Raw genomic sequence first — 20,991 nt, 5'->3', positions numbered from 1 at the left:
AAGCCAGATGCATAAAGTGGCTCATGCATCTGGAATTCATTTACAGTGGCAAAAATCCCTGGTGTGCCCATGCTCATTCTCATTCATATTCTTTCTCTCTCTGCTTACAAGTAATTTTTTAATTGTTTTTATTTTTTAAATTTTGTTCATTTTTATTTATTTATTTGAGTGTGACAGAGAGAGAAAGAGACATAGAGAGAGAGAGAGAGAATGGGTGCGCCAGGGCTTCCAGCCACTAGTAACAAACTCCAGACGCATGGGGCCCCTTGTACATCTGGCTAACGTGGGTCCTGGGGAATCGAGCCTCAAACCTGGGTCCTTAGGCTTCACAGGCAAGCGCTTAACCGCTAAGCCATCTCTCCAGCCCACAAGTAAGTATTTTTATTAAGATGGAGAGGAATTGAGGAAGACACTTGCCATCTACTACGTACTCCATCTTAAACTGGGAGTGGTTTTAGGATATAAATACAAGATTTTTCTGTTTTGAAATGTGGCCAGCATTTTTATAGTATGTTGCATAATTTTCATAGAATGCATAAGCATCAGATAAAATAAGCATACTGGGACATGTGCTCATACCTGTAATTGTGGCACTCAGGAGGTTGAAGCAAGAGGATTGCCATGAGATTGAGACCAGCCCAAGCTTTTCTCCAAAGACAAAAAAAGGATTTTTTTACTAAATTGGCATATATTTAAGGACTAGAATCTCAAAGGGACTACATACATCGACCCACAAGATGTCAATAGTCAACAATAGTTCACCATCTCTCAGTGAAAAATGAAGTAAATTGCCTGCTTTTTTTTTTTTTTTTTTTTTTTTTTTTGTAAATTTGACAGACATACAATTTGGAGCTTATAAGAAAGTTGGAAATTGAGGGAAGTGATACAGTGGACATAATCTGGCTATAGGAGTCAGATAACTGGAATGTATTTCTAATTCCACCAGGGGAGATTTCCTCCCACTCTACTGCCTTCAGCCCCTCAAACTGTATTATATATCCTGTATTCTACATCAGTTTTTATGCATTGCTTTTATTGATGGTAGAGTTCTTTTTACAGTATAGTAATACACTTTTTTTTTCTTTTCAGACAATAAGGTTCTATCCCTATAAATATACCCTAGCTTGAAAACATTGTATACCTAACCTAACATTATAGGTTAGCAACATAGAACACTGGAGTATTGGTTGTTGACCATACTAATGGCATTACTGACTGACAGCTGTAGCTCATTGCCACTTCTCATCATGATAAAAAGTATATTATTATTTGCTAGCCTGGGAATATATCAGAAATCAGCATTCACATAGTAACAGGCACCTGTAGCCCCATCTATTCAGGATCCTGAAGTGGGAGAATTCCCAACTTTCTAGAGGCTGGAGTAGGAGGGACATAGCCAAGGCTCACCTGAAATTCACTATGTAGTCTCAGGGTGGCCTTGAACTCATGGTGATACCTCTGCCTGTGTCCCCTTGGTTATTGCTAAATCAGCCCATTTTCTTTTCTTTGAAAAATCTCATTTTTTTTTTTAGAGCTCACAGTGATCCTCCTACTTTTGCCTCCCGAGTGCCGGGATTAAAGGCGTGCGCCACCACGCCCGGCTGAAAAATCTTTTTCTTTAAAAAAGCCCATTGAAGGGCTAGAGAGATGGCTCAGCAAATGAAGCCACGTGTCTTCAATTCCCTGGTGCCCATGTAAAGCAGATCTACAAAATGGCTAATGTACCTGGAGTTTCTTTGCAGCTGCTGGAGGCCCTGACATGGCTTGCTCTCTCAATCTCTCTTTCTCTCTCTCCCTCCTCTCTATCAAATGAATAAATAAAATAAGTGTTGCCAAAATACCTCAATTTTGCTTTTTTATCTGCATAAAAACTTTATTTTCCTTTTCATTATATTTTACTGTTTATTTCATCTACATTTCATAGTCCACATTATAATAGTACCCCTGGTTATGTTTGTCACTTATTTAGAACAGATTGCAGAAATGGTGAAAGCATGCATGCATATGTGTGTGTCATTTTTCTGCATTCAAGTTAGTTGATTTATTCTTTAGTGTATAATCTTTTACCAATAGTGTCTCACAGATTTGAATTTCCCTTTATTGTAGGTGATGCCAGTGAGTACTGAATTTCCAGCTGGTATTCTACCTTGTGAGCAGCTATCACCTTTTCCTGGACCTTCCCTAACTCAGGTGCCACTAACTAACTTGGCATATTTTTTTCTATGCCCCTGCTTTTGTTAATAGAGCATGTATAAATTCTGTACTGTCTGATCTTGTCTTCCAGTTCTTTTTGGCTTTGGCCTAACAACACCCTTCTTTTAAAACTGTAGCTAGTAGCCAGGTGTGGTGGCACACACCTTTAATCCCAGCACTTGGGAGGCAGAAGTAGGAGGATTGCTGTGAGTTTGAGGCTACCCTGAGACTCCATAGTGAATTCCAGGTCAGCCTGGGCTAGAGTGAGACCCTACCTCAAAAACCCAAAAAATAAAAAATAAAAATAAAATAAACTGCAGCTAGTGACCCAAGCTTCACTGAAACGAAGAAGTTTCATAGTTCTTTTGTTTAGAATATTGCTCAAGTCATCCAGAAACCATTTGGCATTAATATTTTATTATATCTTATGTAGGAAGGAATTATAAAAGTGGGCATTTAAAAAAAAATTTTTATTAGCATTTTCCATGATTATAAAAACATATCCCATGGTAATTCCCTCCCTCCCCCCTGACACTTTCCCCTTTGAAATTCCATTAAAAGTGGGCATTTTAACATACAAACCGGGCTGGAGAGATGGCTTAACAGTTAAGCGCTTGCCTGTGAAGGCTAAGGACCCCGGTTTGAAGCTCGACTCCCCAGGACCCATGTTAGCCAGATGTGCAAAGGTTTGCACACATCTGGAGTTCATTTGCAGTGGCTGGAGGCCCTGGCGCGCCCATTCTCTTTCCCTTTCTCTATTTGTCTCTTTCTGTCCCTCTCTGTCTCTCTCAAATAAATAAACAAAAATAACAACAAAAAAAAAGTTTTTAACATAAAAACATAACATTGATACATTAGTGAAATTGGATCTGAAAAGTAAGGCTAGCTTCTAAGCTATTGTTCAAACAAAATGTTATATGTGGTCAAATGTAACTAAAATGTCTTAGTTAAAAAGATAACTAACCAGGAGTGTTATTATAGACTGGTAATCCCAACATTCAAGTGGGTCAAGCAAGAGGATTGTGGATATGAGGACGCTGTGAGTTCAAGGCCACCCAGAGACTACATAGTGAATTCCAGGTCAGCCTGGCCTAGAGTGAGACCCTACCTTAAAAACAAAGAAGTATATCAGCTATCAATGTGGTCCCTATCTCTCACTCCCTAAAGAAACAGACCAACAACACGAATTTGAGATTCTCCTCTCAAACTCAAAAGTGCAGTTATGGTCAGAATTACATGTTATGTTTAAGTTATTATTTCTACTTTACCACCATACTTCATTATTAATGCATTTAATTGAATTCCCATAAGAAAGATATTCTTGTGAATTTATTGCCATCATGAAAGCTTCTGTCTGACATGGGACAAACTTTGAATTTAAATTAGGAATTTATTTTGCAATTTTGTATAAAAAGCATAATAGATTGCTTACTTGAGAAAGCTTTACCCCTGTTTCTGTGGTCCTAGCAATGTAATAAACTTACACAGGAAAGTCATAATTCCAGTAGAGTACACACTTATCAGCCTAGTCATGAGATTTTGTGAGGGGAAAACAAGTGTGAAGCAAAAGCACATAAATTGAGAAATTGGTTTTAAACCTGTTTCTCATTAGAAACATGCACACAGAAGTCAGGCACCAGTATGTGGGAATATCACTTGAACCCAAGAGTGTGTGAATAGCCAGGGCAGCATAATACAACCTTCACAAAAACAACACAGAAGCAGTGTGTTGGCAGTATAAGTGCTAAGGCAGCGTAAAGTGTAATGAGCAATAGGAGGTAATGGGAAGTGGATATTGCCTGCATAAATGAAAGCGATATAAAGATGGATTGAAAATATGGCAAGGATGAAAAGTATGACCCTGAGATATAGTGAGGCATAGAGCCTCCTTGGTGCCATCAGTACGATAGAAGTATGCATCTTAAAATCTGAAGTCTCAGTGGATAAGACATTTGCCTGCAAAGTCTTAAGGACCCAGGTTCCATATAAAGCCAGGTAGGTGCATAAAAGTGGCTCATGGATCTAGAGTTTATTTACAGTGGCTGGAGGCCCTGGTGCATCCATTCATATTCATTCATATTCTCTCTCTCCTCTCTCCCTCCTCTCCCCCTCCTCTCCCTCCCCCTCTCCCTCTCTCTCTCTTTCTTTCTCTCAGCTTACAAATAAATCAGCTGAATAAAGCAAAACGTTTCTTGATGGTGATAAAACATGCTAATTATTTAAAAGGCTAGGTTGCCTTAAAGTGCCTAAAACCTACATAAGACTTATAATGGGAGGAAAAGATGATGACACCCAAATAATAGACTGATTGGAAGGGGAGGGGATTTGATGGGGGATGGAATGGGAATGGAGGAAGGGAAATACAGTTTTATTGTCTACGCTTATAGAAACTGTCAATAAAAAAGTTAGGGCTGGAAGGATGGCTGATTTAGTGGTTAAGGCATTTGCCTGCAAAGCCAAAGGACCAAGGTTTGGTTCCCTAGGACCCATGTTAGCCAGATGCACAAGAGGCGCTCACATCTGGAGTGGCTGGAGGTCCTGGTGCGCCTATTGTCTCTTTCTCCCTCTTTCTCTGTCAAATAAATAAAATATATTTTTTAAAACAAAGGTTAGAAAAAGGCTAGAAAGCCAGTCTCAGCACTCGGTAGGCAGAGTTGGGAGGATTGCCATGAGTGCAAGGCCACCGTGAGACTACCTAGTGAATTCCAGGTCAGCCTGGGCTAGAGCAAGGCCTTATCTCAAAAATCCACCCCCCAAAAAAAGAAGTAAAAAAAGGGGGACTAGAGAGATGGCATAGCAGTTAAGACACTTGCCTGTAAAGCCAAAGGACTGAGGTTCAATTCTCCAGGATCCTCATAAACCAGATGCCCAAGGGGATGCATGCATCTGGAGTTCATTTGCAGTGGCTAGAGGCTCTCTCCCATTCTCACTCTCAAGTAAATAAATAAATGGAAGTTTTTTAAAAGTGAACTAGAAAAATTATCTAGTGGTTAAGTCACCTGCCTGCAAAGTCAAAGGACACGGGTTCAATTCCCCAGGACCCACATAAGCTATATGCACAAGGTGGTGCATGCATTTGTTAGCGGTGGCTAGAGGTCCTGCCGTGTCCATTCTCTCCCCCCACCCCTCTCTGCTTCTTTCTCTCTCAACTAAGTTAAAAAGAAAAAAGTTAAAAGGGGCCAAGTGTGGTGGTGCATGCCTTTAATCCCAGAACTCCAGAGGCAGAGGTAGGAGGATCACCAAGAGTTTAAGGTCACCCTGAGACTACATAGTGAATTCCAGGTCAGCCTGAGCTAGAGTAAGAGTAAATAAGTTAAAAGGGGTTGGAGAGATAGCTCAGTTGTTAGGGCATTTGTCTGCAAAACCTAACAACCAGAGTTTGATTCCCTAAGTACCTATGTTAAAAGCAACTGGGGGCCCTGGTGTGGCTATTCTGTCTCTCTTTCTCTCTCTCTTTCTACTTGCAAATAAATACAAAAAAATACTTTAAAAAGACTCTTAGAAGCCAGGCATGGTGGCATATGCCTTTAATCAGAGGTATGAATATTACCAGGAGTTCAAGGCCACCCTGAAACTACATAGTTAATTCCAGGAGAGCCTGAGCTAGAGTGAAACCCTACCTCAGCAGACCAAAAAAAAAAAAAAAAAAAAAAAAATTTGTTGGGAGCTGGAGGGATGGCTTAGTGTTAAGACATTCGCCTGCAAAGCCAAAGGATCCAGGCTCTGTTCCCCAGGTCCCGTGTTAGCCAGGTGCACAAAGGGGCACACGCGTCTGCAGTTGGTTTGCAATTACTAGAGGCCCTGGCACATTCTCTGTTTCCCTCTCTCCATATCAAATAAATAAATATTAAAAAACTTGATGGCATACGCTTTTAATCCCAGCACTCTGGGGGCCGAGGTAGGAGGCTCACCATGAGTTCAAGTCCATCCTGAGACTACATAGGAATTCTAGGTCAGCCTGGACTTAGAGTGAGACCCTACCTCATGGAGAGAAAAAAAAAAAAAAAAGAACTTGGTCTGGAGATAAGGTTCCCCCGTTTGAGCTTGTAAAACCTTACAGCCTGGATTCATTTCCCCAGTACGTACTTAAAGCCAGATGTATAATGTAGCATATGCATGTGGAGTTCATTTGTAGAAGCAAAAGGCCTTGGTATACCAATCCCCTCGTTCTACTTGCAGATAAATTAAGTAAATAAATAAATAAATACATACATACATACATAAATACTTGATAAGAAATTAAGGGAGGGCTGGAGAGATGGCTCAGCGGTTAAGGCACTTGCCTGTAAAGCCTAAGGACCCAGGTTCCATTCCCCATTGCCCACATAAAGCCAGATGTACAGAGTAGTGATTGTATGTGGAGTTTGTTCGCAGTGGCTAGAAGTCCTGGTATGCCCATTCTCTTTCTGTGTTTCTCTCTCTCTCATAAATAAATGAAATAAGAAAATAAAGGAGCATAGGATAGGATATAATTAACGTAACAATCAGTCTTTGTATATTTTTAAAATATTTTTTATTTTTATTTACTTATTTGCAAGGAGGGAGGGAAAGTGCATGCCAAGACCTCCAGACACTGCAAAGGAACTCCAGATACATGTGTCACCCTGTGCATCTTGGCTAGGCATGGGGTAGTGGGGAATTGAACCTGAGCCCTTTGGCTTTGCTGGCAAGCACCTTAACCACTAAGTAATCTCTTCAGCCCTGGGGAATATTTTTAAAGCAAAGACAGTTTATTAATTATATTATTATAATTAATTAAGATTAGAAAGGTAACTTTGAGACTAAAAAATATAAGTGTACTTGAGTTATAATGCCTAGGCCTGCTGGACTGACATACAAACATTAAGTTATAGTATACTGGGTTTATATTCAGTGAATGTTATAATCAAAAGCATAAAATATGTCCAGTATAAATTAGGTATACTTAGTGGCTCTAAAAGTACCATAGGACTTACATATACTGTAATTTGTTTAGTCCCAGCAACCTCTAGAAGATCTTGATGCCCAGTTAAGAAGAACACTTAGTCCAGAGAATATTTCAGTGACATCTGCAATTGGTGTAAGTTTTTAAAACCTTGCTAAAATTTATTCATGGCCCAGATATGTTCTGGAGTGCAAACTATAACCTAAATTATTAATACTTTAATTCCCACTCAGTGTGTTTGCCAACAGAAATGAGATATTAATGAAAAAATTAATGATGACCCATAATATAACTGTGGAAATGACTTCAAAGATGCATATTTTGTTTTACTACTTGGTAGATTACATTTCAGATCAATTTTATGGATTTTTATATTTATGCTTTGGATGAGACTAAACCTTCTGTGACAGTAACATTATGATTAAAACTATGTTCTTGTGAGGTGTGATATTGCATGCACTTGAAAGGCAGAGGTAGGAGGATTGCTGTGAGTTCAAGGCCATCCTGAAACTACATAGTGAATCCCAGGCTAGCCTGAGCTAGAGTGAGACCCTACCTTGAAAAACCAAAGTTCTTGACCTGCATAATATTAGGCTCACCAACTGATTGTTTTGGATGATGGAGGAGGGTTGGAGGGAAGAATCAGTATAGAAGAGGGAATAGTAAGGCTTCTTAGTGATGGGAAGAAATCAGGTAAATTTTTTCATAAAGTTTTTTATTTTATTAAAAAGTAAAAGGGCAGGCTGGAGAGATGGCTTAATTGTTAGGGCACTTGTCTGCAAAGCCAAAGGACCCAGGTTTGATTCCCCAACCCATGTAAAGCCAGATACACAAGATAGCACATGCATCTGGAGTTCATTCGCAGTGGCTAGAGGGCCTGGCATACCCATTTTCTTTCTCTCTGTCTGTCTCTTCCTCTCTCTAAATACAGAGCAATAAAAAAAGAAAAAAGAAAAGAAAAGAAAAAGGCAGCCAGGCATGGGGGCACATGTCTTAATCCCAGCACATAGAAGACAGAAATAGGAGGATCACTATGAGTTTGAAGCCAGCCTGAGACTATATAGTGAACTCCAGGTCACCCTGGGCTAGAGCAGGACCCTACCATGAAAAACCAAAAACTAAAAATAAAAGCGCAGTTTTAAAAAAGAATCATTACCACAAAAGCAGTTGTACATTCTATAGGCCTATAAAATACTCTTTAGGGTTGGGCATGGTGGCGCACACCTTTAATCCCAGCTCTTCTTGGGAGGCTGAGGTAGGAGGATCACTGTGAGTTTGTGGCCACCCTGTAACTAGAGAGTGAATTCCAAGTCAGCGTGGGCTAGAGTGAGACTGTACCTCAAAAAAAAAAAAAAAAAAAAAAAAACTTATATTTTTTAACTTTATAATGAATGGCCAAGTTGTGCTGTTTAAGTATCTTCTGAGAAAAAGTAAGAAAACAAAACAAAATAGTTAAGTTGGTTTTTTCCTAAATCTGCAATTCTAACCAAGTGCCTTTAACCACTGGGCCATCTCCCTACTACTCTAAAGCTGTAATTCTGTATCAGACTTGTATATTGTAAAAATGAAGATAATTTCTCTTGACCTAAGTATTTCTTTTATGTATACTATCTTTCTGCCATTTACATAGGCCAGAGGAAAGGTGACAAAGCAAAAATTGTAAAAATAATTAAAAGTGACGATGTTGTGTTTTGCAGCCGGTGTCGATAGCCCCAGCACCAGTTACAGAAGCAGGAGCACAGCCTCAGAAGGATGGTGAGATGCATCTTTATATTACTGTACGAAGTCCTACCTGTAATTGATAGTATAGTTTACTGTTTCAAAAACTAGGGCATTGTTAACTAATGCTAAAGCATGAACCTATTAGATTAATGAGTTTTATATAGTTACTGGGGCAAAGTATAATAAACAACATGTAGTGATAGTTTCTTAACATAGTACCCTTTGTTACTAGCTAGGCAAGGTCCTTGCTATGAGAGTTAGAAATACAAGCATATTTATAAAAATCAGTTTACAGCCAAGCATGGTGACATGCACCTTTAATCCCAGTACTCTGGAGGCCAAGGTAGAAGGATCAATGTGAGTTTGAGGCCAACCTGAGTCTACATAGTGAATTCCAAGTTAGTCTGGGCTAGAGAGAAACCCTACCTCAAAAAACAACAAATAATCAGTTTACAAACCCAGATGCCATGGTGCACCCCTTTAATCCTAACACTCAAAATACTTAAGCAGGAGAATTGTGGGTTCCAGGCCAGCCTAAGCCACATAGTTAAAGCAAGTCTGGGGTACATGACTAGATGCTGTCTGGGGAAAAAAGAAAAGAGAAAAGGGTCAACTTGCTAGTAATATTTTTGGCTTTTGTGACACTGAACATAGAAAGAAATAAACTTGCCAGTGTCATGGTTTATACCTTTAACCCCAGCACTGGGGAGGTAGAGGTAGGAGGATCACTATGAATTAGGACCAGTCTGGGATTAGAGTGAGTTCCAAGTCAGCCTGGTCTAGAGTAAGACCCTACCTTGGGGGAAAAAAAAAGAAGAAGGAAAGGAAAGGTGGCCTTGAAAGGCCTAGACAAACATTTGTTCATAGATAAAAATATAAAAAGACTTTAGACATTATTTTCAAGGCAGTTAAAATTCTGAATGGTGTCATTAGACTTAGACTACAATCTATGGAACAGAGTAAAAAGCCTAGGAAGGGATAAAATACAGTATCAGACACCTTAAATATATACAGTAAAAATAAACCAAGCATGGTGGCACATGCCTTTAATCCTAGCACTCGGGAGGCAGAGGTAAGAGGATTGCCATGAGTTCAAGGCCCACCTTAAGACTAGATAGTGAATCCCAGGTCAGCCTGGGCTAGAGTGAGACCCTACCTCAGAAAAATCACACAAGGGCTGGAGAGATGGCTTAGCAGTTAAGCGCTTGTCTGTGAAGCCTAAGGACCCCGGTTCGAGGCTTCCCCAGCACCCACGTTAGTCAGGTGCACAAGGGGGCACACACATCTGGAGTTCGTTTGCAGTGGCTGGAAGCCCTGGCATGCCCATTCTCTCTCTTTCTCTGCCTATGTGCCTCTTTCTCTCTGTCACTCTCAAATCAATAAATAAACAAAAAATATATTTTTACAAAAAAATTAATTGATAAATGTTTATTACCAAGGCTGGTGGAGAGAGCTTATCTAGCATGCACAAAGCCCTGGATTTAATTCCTTTTATTAAAAATAAGATCAGAGCTGGAGAGATGGCTTAGCAGTTAAGACACTTGCCTGTAAAGCGTAAGGACCCACACTCAATCGCTCTCCAGATCTCACACAAGCCAGATGCACAAAGGTGACATAGCGTAAGGTTGCACATGCCCACTAGGTGGCGCAAGTGTCTGGAGTTTGATGTTAGTGGTGTACACCCTAGCGCACCATTCTCTCCCTCTCTCTCTTGCTTTTGCTCTCTCTTAGGGGGAAAAAAAAAATCTCTTGAGGGCTAGAGAGATGGCTCAGGGGTTAAGGCACTTGCCTGCAAGGCCTGACGATCCAGGTTTGATTCCCCAGTATCCATGTAAAGCCAGATAGATGTGCATGCATCTGGAGTTTGTTTGCAGTGGCTGGAGGCCCCGGTGCACCCGTTCTCTATCTGCTTCTTTCTCAAATAAATAAAATGTTGTTTTTTTTTTTAAAGAGGGGGATATACAATATGAAAAAGATGGCTTTTTAAATATAAACTAGTGAGGGGCTGGAGAGATGGTTTAGTGGTTAAGGCTTTTACCTGTGAAGCCTAAGGACCCAAGTTCGATTCTCTAGGTCCCATGTAAGCCAGATGCACATGGTGGTGCATGCACCTGGAGTTCATTTGCAGTGGCTAGAGGCCCTGGCATGCCCATTCTCTCTCTCTCATTCGCTCTTATGCTCTCTCTCTCTCTCTCTCTCTCTCTCTCTCTGTCTGTCTGTCTGTCTGTCTCAAATAAATAAACAAAAATTTTTAAAAATTCCAAATGACTCAAAAATGAAAATAAAAACGAAAAACATTGAAATAGTAGTATAAAAACATGGCCAGGCATGGTGATACATGCCTTTAATCCCAGCACTATGGAGGCAGTGGTAGGATTGCCATGAGTTTGAGGGACAGGACTACAAATTCTAGGTCAGTCTGGGCTAGAGTGAGATCCTACCTCAAAATAAATAAATAAATAAATATTAAATATATGTTTCTATAGAAATATTACAGACTCTTATGTAAGTAACACACACTAAAAACCGCAAAGTAAAAAAATCTCTTGACCCTGGTCATGCTAACCTTTAATTCTAGCACTTGGGAAGCAGAGGTAGAAGAATCGAGGCCAGCCTCAGACTACATAGTGAATTCCAAGTCAGCCTGGGCTAGAGTGACACCCTACCTTGGGAAAAAAAAAAAAAATCTCTTGGGCTGGAGAGATGGCTTAGCAGTTAAGCATTTACCTGTGAAGCCTAAGGACCCCAGTTTGAGGCTCAATTCCCCTGGACCCACGTTAGCCAGATGCACAAGGGGGGGCGCACACGCCTGGAGTTCGTCAGCAGTGCCTGGAGGCCCTAGCATGCCCGTTGTCTGTCTGTCTCTCTTGCTGTCTCTCTTTTTCTCTCTGTCTGTCGCTCATAAATAAATAAAAATATAAGAAATTTCTCTTGAACCACAAAGAAATTTTAAGGAAAATATTTCCATCTTTTTTTCTCCCAACTATATAGAGCAGAGGCTAGAAATGTTCTTGAGACAGGCAGATAACCCTGGTTGAAAATAGCTGTGTAGCCACGGATGACCTCAGACTTCTGATCCTGATCCATATGAATCCACCTCAGCAGTATGCCACCAACACACACACACACACCCAGCTGAGACTTTTGTTAAAGACCAGATAGTGAATTATTCAGTCTTCTCAGGTCATGCAGTCCCTCACATCTTATTAAAATATCTTAGTTGAAAAAAAAAGCAGCAATGGCCAATACATGAATGAGCTTGGCTGTGATACAGTAAAATGTATTTACAAAAATGAACAGTCAGCTGAATCTGGTCCACTAACTACAACTTTCTAATCCCTGAAGGTGTTCTTAAATTTAATACTCAGTCCATTGCAGGCAATATTAGCTCAAATTTATTGGAGTAAGGGGAAGAGAATGACACTGAGTACAAAAAAAGAAACAAAATTAGAAAAATCAAATTTACTTTGTGTGGAGTGGTAACTTGTTATACACAAGTATGGGGGAAATGACATTAAATACAAAAATAAAAAATTGGGAGAATATATTTGTTCATATAGTTTTATGTGAAGTATGTGTATGTGTGCCCGTGGAAAGGACTAATTCTACTGATAGTTTCTAAAATTAAGGTAAACTAACAAAAGGTGTGATAGTGCTCTCCTTTAATCCCAGCACTTGGGAGGCAGAAGTTGTAGGATCGCTGTGAGTCTGAGGCCTCCTGGGACTTCAGAGTGAGTTCAGGTCAGCTTGGGCTAAAGTGAGACCTTATCTTGGGGAGAGAGGGGGAAGAAATGTAAGATAAAACTATTGTAGTGATAGCATTTCTCACCTCTCAAAAAAGGTTCTGGCAGTCAGTTTAGTAATGTCTCCCAAAGTTGTAAATGGAAATGATTCAGCACTTCCATTACTTAATTCATAGATCTCTAAGAGACTATTTTCTTAATTTTTAAAATAGGAGGAAATTCTGAGTAATTTAGATGTCCATCCGTAGATGCCTAGTTAAAATATGGCACAATCAATAATTCTGAGAACAGAACTGTTCTATTCTAGGGCTTTGACTAACTGTTGTATTGAGAAAGTATATACAATTGTTTTTTATTGAAAACTGGTCATTAGTTGGGTGTGGTGGTGCTTGCCTTCAAGTCTAGCATTTGAAATCTGAGACAGGAAGGTCAAAAGTTTAAGGCCAGCCTGAGCTAGTAGTGAGACTATCTGAAAGGGTGGGGAAGGGATCTTTAATGTCCTGTATTTCTGGTGAGAGGACAAAAAAGTTAACTAAAAGGAAACATAAATTTTTTCCCCCCCCCTGCTTATGTTTGTTTCAGTTTCTCAAGGTACTGAAGGCCCTATTCTACCAACTAGTTCAGGAGCTGGTGTTTTTAAGATGGGGCGATTTCAGGTAAAATGATCTTTGCTTTGAGTCCCTCTTTTGGGAAGGTTGTATATACAATAAAATTATTAGCCAGCTGGGGGGGTGGAGAGATGACTGTGTGGGTAAAAGTACTTGACATAGAAAGTGTACTAACCTAAGTTTGGATCCCCAGAATGCACATAAAACCAAACGTGGTAGCACTCATTTATTGGTTTTTGTTTTGTTTAGTTTTGTTGTTACTTGGTTTTTGAGGTAGGGTTTCAGGCTGGCCTCAATCTCTTGCCAATCCTCCTACCTCAGCGTCCCAAGTGCTGGGATTAAAGGCGTGTGCCACCGTGCCCCACTGTAGCTCTCATCTGTAATCTTATACCTGTAGCAAGACTGTAGAAGGACACAAAAGAATGCTATTAGCTTACAGGCCAGCTAGCCTGATGAACACCAAGAGAACCTGCCCCAAGAAGGACAAGGTCAAGGAAGGACTGGTACCTGAGGTTGTTTGTTCTAGGACCTCCACGTACATACGTACCCACACATAGAGTAAACTCACATTTATATTATGGCTGATGAGATGACTCAATGGATAAAGAGCTTGCTGTGCAATCCTCTGTACCTGAGTTCTGATCTCCAGATGCCATGTAAAGGCCCTTGGTGGGCTTCTGTAATCTCAGCATGCTGATGGTGAGATGGAAGGCAGAGACAGGAGAGCTTCCTGGAAGCTTGCAGACCAGCTAGACTGGTGAACTCAGCAGTGAGGAACAAACAAGAAACCCTACATCAAACAAGGTGAAAAGCAAGAACCAATCTGAGGAAGGTTGTCCTTTGACTACTGCACATAGGTACCCATATACATTTCACAAATACACATTTTAATATTTTAATTGGGCTGGAGAGATGGTTTAGTGGTTAAAAGTACCTTCCTGTGCAAGTATAAAGGCCTGAGGGACCTCTTTGAGTTTGATCCCCAGGACCAGACAGCTGGGTGTGACAGCGCCTATCTGTATCTCAAAGTCCCATAGGGGAGCAGAGACCAACAGTCACCAGAGCTTGAGAAAAAAATGGCAAGTTCTAGGATCAGTAAGAGAGTCCAGAGCAATGGAGCAGAACACCTGACATTACAGTTTGACTGCTGCAAGCAAGCATATGGCACACTGAATGGGCACATACGTGTGCATACACTACCCACACATAAGCCCCCCTCCCCCAAAAAAATGGGGCTGGGGAGATGGCTCAGTGATTAAAAATGCTTGCTTACAAAGCCTGCTAGCTTAGGTTCAGTTCCCTAACCACCAATTTAAAAGTGAACAGAAATTAGTTTGCAGTGGCAAGATACTTGGCATGCCCTTACACAGACATGTGCATGTGTTCACAAATAAAAAATGTTTTAAAAATTAAAAAATGATTAGTCAGGCCTGATGGCACAGACCTGTCCCAACTATACAAGAAACTATGGCAAAAGGATCATAAGTTTAAAGGCCTGCTTGGGTTACAGAATCAGTTCAAGTCTAGACTGGGAACTTGTGCTCAAAAATAAAAGGTAAAAAGGTTGGGGTTGTAGCTCAGTGATAGAGTACCATGTACAGAGCCCTAGACTCAATCCCCCCAGTATGGTCACAAAGAAAATCATATTACCTACATATGTGGGGCATAATTGCCAGCTTAGTGATATATTTTATATAGCATTTGGTAGTTTCATCATCTCCCCTCCCACAATGAAACATTAGTATGTAGAACATGAGATATTTACATTGTTTTCCCACCTCCCCTCTCCCTCAGGAGTATTTGTTCTCTCTACAACTAGCCACCACTTCTGTTCCTCTGAATATTTTCTAGGTTTTTTTAACCCAGTGAATAGTTGATTTAACTAACATTTTTCTGTTACTGGTCATTCATGCCATTTCTGGATTTTCCAAAGTAGGTTCTCCCTCTAACCCTGGCTTACCTGGAACTCACTCTGTAGTGCCAGGCTAGCCTTGAACTCAAAGCCATCCTCCTACCTCTGCCTCCTAAGTGCTGGGATTAAAAAGTGTGTGCCACTGTGCCCAGTTCATTCCAGACATTTCTAATAATAAGAAAAATAGCAAATATCTTATGTATAAAAGCATTTCACTGGACATGGTGGTGCACACCTTTAATCCCAGCTCTCACGAGACAGATAGGAGGATTGCTGTGAGTTCAAGGCCAGCCTGAGACTACATAGTGAATTCCAGGTCTGCTTGGGCTACAGCAAGACTCTATCTCAAAGAAACAAAGAATTGTAAGTGAAATTTACTGCATTAAATGGTGCCACTTGGCCCAACAAGTGAGCATTCCCTAGCTCTTAGTACATATATTTAATTACATTTTAAAAACTATTTTCACAACTACTATCAAATTATTTTTATGGTAGTCTTTGGAGTGTGGGGGATTATAGGTTTCTCTGTAAACTAAGGTTCTAAGATTTGTAGTTGGTTGATTTATAGCTAATTTATGGACAGACCCAAACCAGAATAAGGATCTGGAACATCCCTTTTGCTGTCTGTCAGTTTTATTGTTTTTAGCATTTAATGTTTATTGATCTGTTGGCATACAACCTTCAAGATTCTGTAACGTGTTATTTAAAATTTGACTAAGACATGAATCTGAGTCATTTGACATGCAATATGTAAGTGAATCAGTCAACTTAATGAGCTATTCTGAATATGCATCTTCATACTGATATTGTTCTCTGTAATAGAATTCAGTTTATTTTCACAGTCAAAGATGGAAACTGCAAACTTTCAACCTGTTCACTGAAAAGGAAAGGAGTTGATTTTCTTTTCTTTTTTCTTTTTTAAGACAGAATCTCTAGCCCAGGCTGGCCTCGAACTCCCTGTATAGCTAACTTAAAACTACCTTTACCTCCTGAATGCTGAGATTACAGGCATGTACCGCCTTACCACATCTGTGTGGTGCTAGGAATTATATCCAGAACTTCATGCATGCCAGTCAAGTACATTACCATCTGAGCTATATCCCCAATGCTGATTCCTTTTTTTTTTTTTTTTTTTTTTTAAATATTTCATGCTGGAAATTGAGTATTGAGGACTTCAGGTTTTAATCTCACTTCGTTCTCTTTTTTTTTTTTTTTTTTCTATCAGGTTTCAGTTGCAATGGATGATGCCCAGAAAGAGGACAAAAACAAGTCAGAAGATACAAAGTCTGTTCATTTTGAGTCTAGTACATCAGAGTCCTCAGTGCTATCAAGTAGTAGTCCAGAGAGTACCCTGACAAAGTCAGAGCCTAATGGCCTAACAATTCCTGGTGTTTCCTTAGATGTGCCAGACAGTGCCCATAAAACTTCTGCTCCTGAAGCAAAGTTAGAAACCGGGCAGCCTACCAAGGTTGGACGTTTTCAGGTGACAACCACAGCAGATAAAGTGGGTCGTTTCTCGGTATCAAAAACTGAGGACAAGATAACAGATGTCAAGAAAGAGGGACCAGGTACCTCTTCTTCTCTCAGAGATTCAGAGCAATCAGTTCTTCCTGTCATGATACCAAAGAAAGAGAAGCCTGAGCTAGTGGAACTTTCACATTTGAATGGGCCATCTTCTGACCTGGAAGCCGCCTTTCTAAATAGGGGTACAGAGGATGGCTCAGGAAGCCCACATTCCCCCCGTCACTTGTGTTCAAAGAGCCTTGCCCTCCAGAGTCTCAGTCAAAGCCTTAGTAATTCATTCAACTCTTCTTACATGAGTAGTGACAATGAGTCAGACATTGAAGATGAAGACTTAAAGTCAGAGCTGCGACGACTACGAGAAAAGTAAGTCATCCTCTTCTGTGAAAGAACAGTGGCAGGGGCTGGGGAAATGGCTTAGTGGCTAAGGCCTTTGCCTGTGAAGCCTAAGGACCCCAGTTCAGTTCCTCAGGACCCACGTAAGCCAGATGTGCAAGGCGGTGTGTGCGTCTGGAGTTTGTCTGCAGTGGCTGGAGGCCCTGGCGTGCCCATTCATTCTTTCTCTCTGCGCCCCCCCAACAAACAAACAAAATATTTTTTTAAAAAAGAATAGTGGCAGATACTGTATATATATTATTTATTCTTTAAAAAATTTCATGTGCATGTATCAGCATCCAAGCCTTTTGCCACTGTAAATGAACACCAGACATTGCACCTTTTTTTTTTTTTTTTGCATCCAGCTAATATGAGTATCTGGGGAATTGAACCCTGTGTACAGCAGACTTTACACGCCTGCACCTTTAATTGCTGGGCCATTTTCCCAGCCTCTGCTTGCTTGCTTTTTTTCTCCCTCCCTACCCTTCTCCCTCTCCCTCTCTCCAAGGTAGGGTCTCACTCTAGCCCAGGCTGACCTGGAATTCACTGTGGAGTCTCAAGGTGGCTTGAAACTCACAGCCATCCTCCTACCTCTGCCTCCCGAGTGCTGGGATTAAAGACATGTGCCACTATACCCAGCTGCAGCCTCTACTTTGTTTTTTTAGTTAAGGGATCTGTTCTATCTATACCTTTCTATTGTTACTACATTTTCGTTGGTAGCAGTTTTTATCACTATTAACCTCTACTTCCTGCCTGCCACATGAATCTATTAATGGCATTGAGATGATTATACTTATAGGTTTTGTTCACTATTTTTTCATATTAGATCAGTGTAGCATATCTCTATAAGGCCTCAAAAGTCAGGAAATCCTGCTTTCCTAACACTTTTATCTACTCGACTAAGTAGAATGTGGCTTGGGAGCCAGGCATGGTGGTACATACATTTAATCCTAGCATTTGGGAGGCAGAGGAAGGATTGTTCTGACCGAGTTCAAGGCCAGCCTGGGACTACAGAGGGAGTTGTCAGCTTGGGCTGGAGTAAGACCCTACTTAAAAAAAAAAAAAAGAAAGAAAAGAATGTGGCTTGAGCAATGGAACCCAACAAAATGAGATGATAAACTATATATAATAGCCTGGTTAGGTGTATTTTGGGATAAGAGTTCATCGCTAAGTAAATATGTTTAAATTTTTTTTAATGTTTGTTTTTTGGTTTATTTTTATTTATTTATTTGAGAGCAACAGACAGAGAAAGAGGCAGAGAGAGAGAGAATGGGCGTGCCAGGGCTTCCAGCCACTGCAGACGAATTCCAGATGCGTGCACTTAACCGCTAAGCCATCTCTCCAGCCCTGTTTTAATTTTTAGCTGAACAAAGATGGTTGTGTTTTGATTTATATTTGGTATCTTTTATAGACATCTTAAAGAGATTCAAGACCTGCAGAGTCGCCAGAAGCAAGAAATTGAATCGTTGTATACAAAACTGGGCAAAGTTCCCCCTGCTGTCATCATTCCCCCAGCTGCTCCCCTGTCAGGAAGACGACGACGACCCACTAAAAGCAAAGGCAACAAATCTAGCCGCAGCAGTTCATTAGGGAATAAGAGCCCACAGCTTTCAGGTAAAAGCCTTGGACCAAGCCTCCAGCTATAAAATTAACCTATTGAGCTTTTGTTACTCTTGTTAAATTTCAAAGGAGACTGGCCTTCCTAATAATCTTGTTTCTTTGACTCTTTTATGCACCAGTGCTCAAAAAGCATAGAGAGGCAGACCCATGGCACAAGCAGGATATCTAGACTAACTTAATTGGTGAGACTGTCTCTATTAAGTAAGATATTCTACATTGGTCTCTGACCACCACATGTACACATATAAGTTTACAAACACACAAATAAAAACACTCATCATATACACAGGGCATGCATACCACACACATACATGTGTGAAAGAAAAAAAGTAGGCTGAGTTCAATGCTTGTTTGTTTGTTTGGTTGGTTGGTTTTCAAGGTAGGGTCTTGGTCTAGCCCAGGCTGACCTAAAATTCACTATGTAGTGTGAGGATGGCCACAAACTTACTGGTATCCTCCTACCTCTGCCTCCCAAGTGCTGGGATTCAAGGTATATGCCACCATGCCCGGCTTAAATAATTTTTTTTTTTTAATGGTATGAATCACCATACCTGGCTTAGGTTAAAATAAGTGAACATTTCTTATTTACTCTCCATGTCTAATTTAAATATTTGGAGAACATTTACAAATTTCTTAACAGTTCTCTGTTTTCTAGTAGACTTTATAGATGGCCATATCTTTTCTTAAGCACATCACCATTTTATGAAACCCATTAATACAACTGTGACTACAAGGGAAATAGCTAATTTAGACTCAGACTCCACTTTTGACTTTTTCTTTTTTGGGGAGGGGGTGTGCTAGGATCTCACTGAAGCCCAGCCTGACCTGGATCTCATTCTGTAGTTCCCAGCTGGCCTTGAACTCAAAACAGTACTCCTGTCTCTGCCTCCAAAGTGCTAGGATTAAAGGCGTGTACCACCACAATGCCTGGCTTATTTTTGGTTTGGTTTTGTTTAAATATTTGATTTATTAATTTATTGGAGAGAAAGAAGCAGAGAGAGAATGGGCACGCCAGGGCAGCCAACAACTGCAAATGAACTAAAGAAACATGTGCTACCTTGTGTATCTGGCTTATGTAGGTACTGGGGAATTGAACCTGGGTTCTTAGAGTTTGGGGGCAAGCACATTATCCACTAAGCCATCCATTCATCCACTTCATTTTGGTTTTGTTGTTCTTTGTTTGTTTTCTGAAGTAGGGTTTACTCTATTTCAGGATGACCTGGAATTTACTACTTAATCACAGGCTGGCCTCAAACTCACGGCATTCTCCTATCTCTGCCTCACCAGTGCTAGGATTAAAGGCATGTGCAACCACGCCTGGCTCATTTTGGTTTTTTGAAGCAGGGTCTCACTGTAGCCCAGGTTGACCTGGATGGAACTGACTGTGTCTTCCAGGATGGCCTTGAACTTACGGCAATCTACCTACTACAGCCCCCTGAGTATTCAGATTAAAGGTGTATACCACCAAACTTGGCTTTGACATGGGGTTTTTTTGGTTGTTTTTCACATCAGATGTGTTAATGTACTGATGTTGAAACAAGAGGAGAGAGGAACATGTCATGCACATGCAGGACACCCAGTCATCATGCTTGTGAACCAGTAAAAGGATCTTTGACTTTTTTTCTCAAATTTTTATTAACAACTTCCATGATTATAAAAAAGATTCCATGGTAATATCCTCTATCCCCACACTTTCCCCTTTGAAACTCCACTCTCCATCATATCCCCTCCCAATTTCAATCAGTCTCTCTTTGATTTTGATGTCATGATCTTTTCCTCCTATTATGATGGTCTTGTGTAGGTAGTGTCAGGCACTGTGAGGTCATGGACATCCAGGCCATTTTGTGTCTGAGGGGAGCACGTTGTAAGGAGTCCTACCCCTTCCTTTGGTTCTTAAATTCTTTTCACCACCTCTTCCGCATTAGACCCTGAACCTTAGAAGGTGTGATAGAGATATTACAGTACTGTGCACTCAAGTCATTTCTTTCCAGCACCGTGATACCTTCTGAGTCATCCCAAGGTCACTGCCATCTGAAAAGAGAAGATTCTCTACCAAAAGTGAGAGTAGCATTAATATAAGGGTATGAACATTTAGGAGAAGTGCTTACTAGGTAGTTTAGTAAGCATAGTATATACATTTAGCCAGACAGCAGCAGACGTTACAACCCTAGGGCTCATAACTACCCCTGTTGTAGGTTTTCAGTATCAGGGATGTATTCCCTTCCATGGAGCGGGCCTCCAGTCAGATTAGAGGGTGGTTGGTTTCCCTGCTTTCGTTATTTTTTCTTTGGTTTGTGTGTTTGGTAGTTTGATTATAATATGGCGAGGAGAGGTTCTTTCCAGGTTTGGTCTGGTTGGTGTTCTTAAGGATTC

General features: G+C 40.5%; 1 protein-coding gene and 1 non-coding gene across 15 annotated transcripts in view; one reads left to right on the top strand and one right to left on the bottom strand.

Annotated features, from left to right (window-relative positions):
• Wnk1 (WNK lysine deficient protein kinase 1) overlaps positions 1 to 20,991 on the top strand; it is a 156,155-nt gene that overhangs the window by 119,956 nt on the left and 15,208 nt on the right. For 9 of the 14 annotated variants that reach the window (XM_004669145.2, XM_045137326.1, XM_045137325.1 and 6 more), the window contains 6 exons: positions 2,107 to 2,190; positions 7,169 to 7,252; positions 8,815 to 8,872; positions 13,165 to 13,238; positions 16,328 to 16,989; positions 18,410 to 18,612. In XM_004669145.2, coding sequence (XP_004669202.1) covers positions 2,107 to 2,190; positions 7,169 to 7,252; positions 8,815 to 8,872; positions 13,165 to 13,238; positions 16,328 to 16,989; positions 18,410 to 18,612 — 1,165 coding nt within the window. The remainder of the gene's footprint in view (positions 1 to 2,106; positions 2,191 to 7,168; positions 7,253 to 8,814; positions 8,873 to 13,164; positions 13,239 to 16,327; positions 16,990 to 18,409; positions 18,613 to 20,991) is intronic. The other 5 variants (XM_045137328.1, XM_045137324.1, XM_045137320.1 and 2 more) reach the window with 3 other exon arrangements.
• Positions 20,125 to 20,227, bottom strand: LOC123455903. Its single transcript, XR_006634206.1, has one exon. It is a non-coding gene; the product is annotated as a small nucleolar RNA U13 (small nucleolar RNA).

Source organism: Jaculus jaculus, chromosome 18, assembly GCF_020740685.1.
Source record: "Jaculus jaculus isolate mJacJac1 chromosome 18, mJacJac1.mat.Y.cur, whole genome shotgun sequence".
Classification (NCBI taxonomy): domain Eukaryota; kingdom Metazoa; phylum Chordata; class Mammalia; order Rodentia; family Dipodidae; genus Jaculus; species Jaculus jaculus.
Note: the sequence above shows the minus strand (reverse complement) of the source record. Positions and strands in the feature narration are given on the sequence as shown.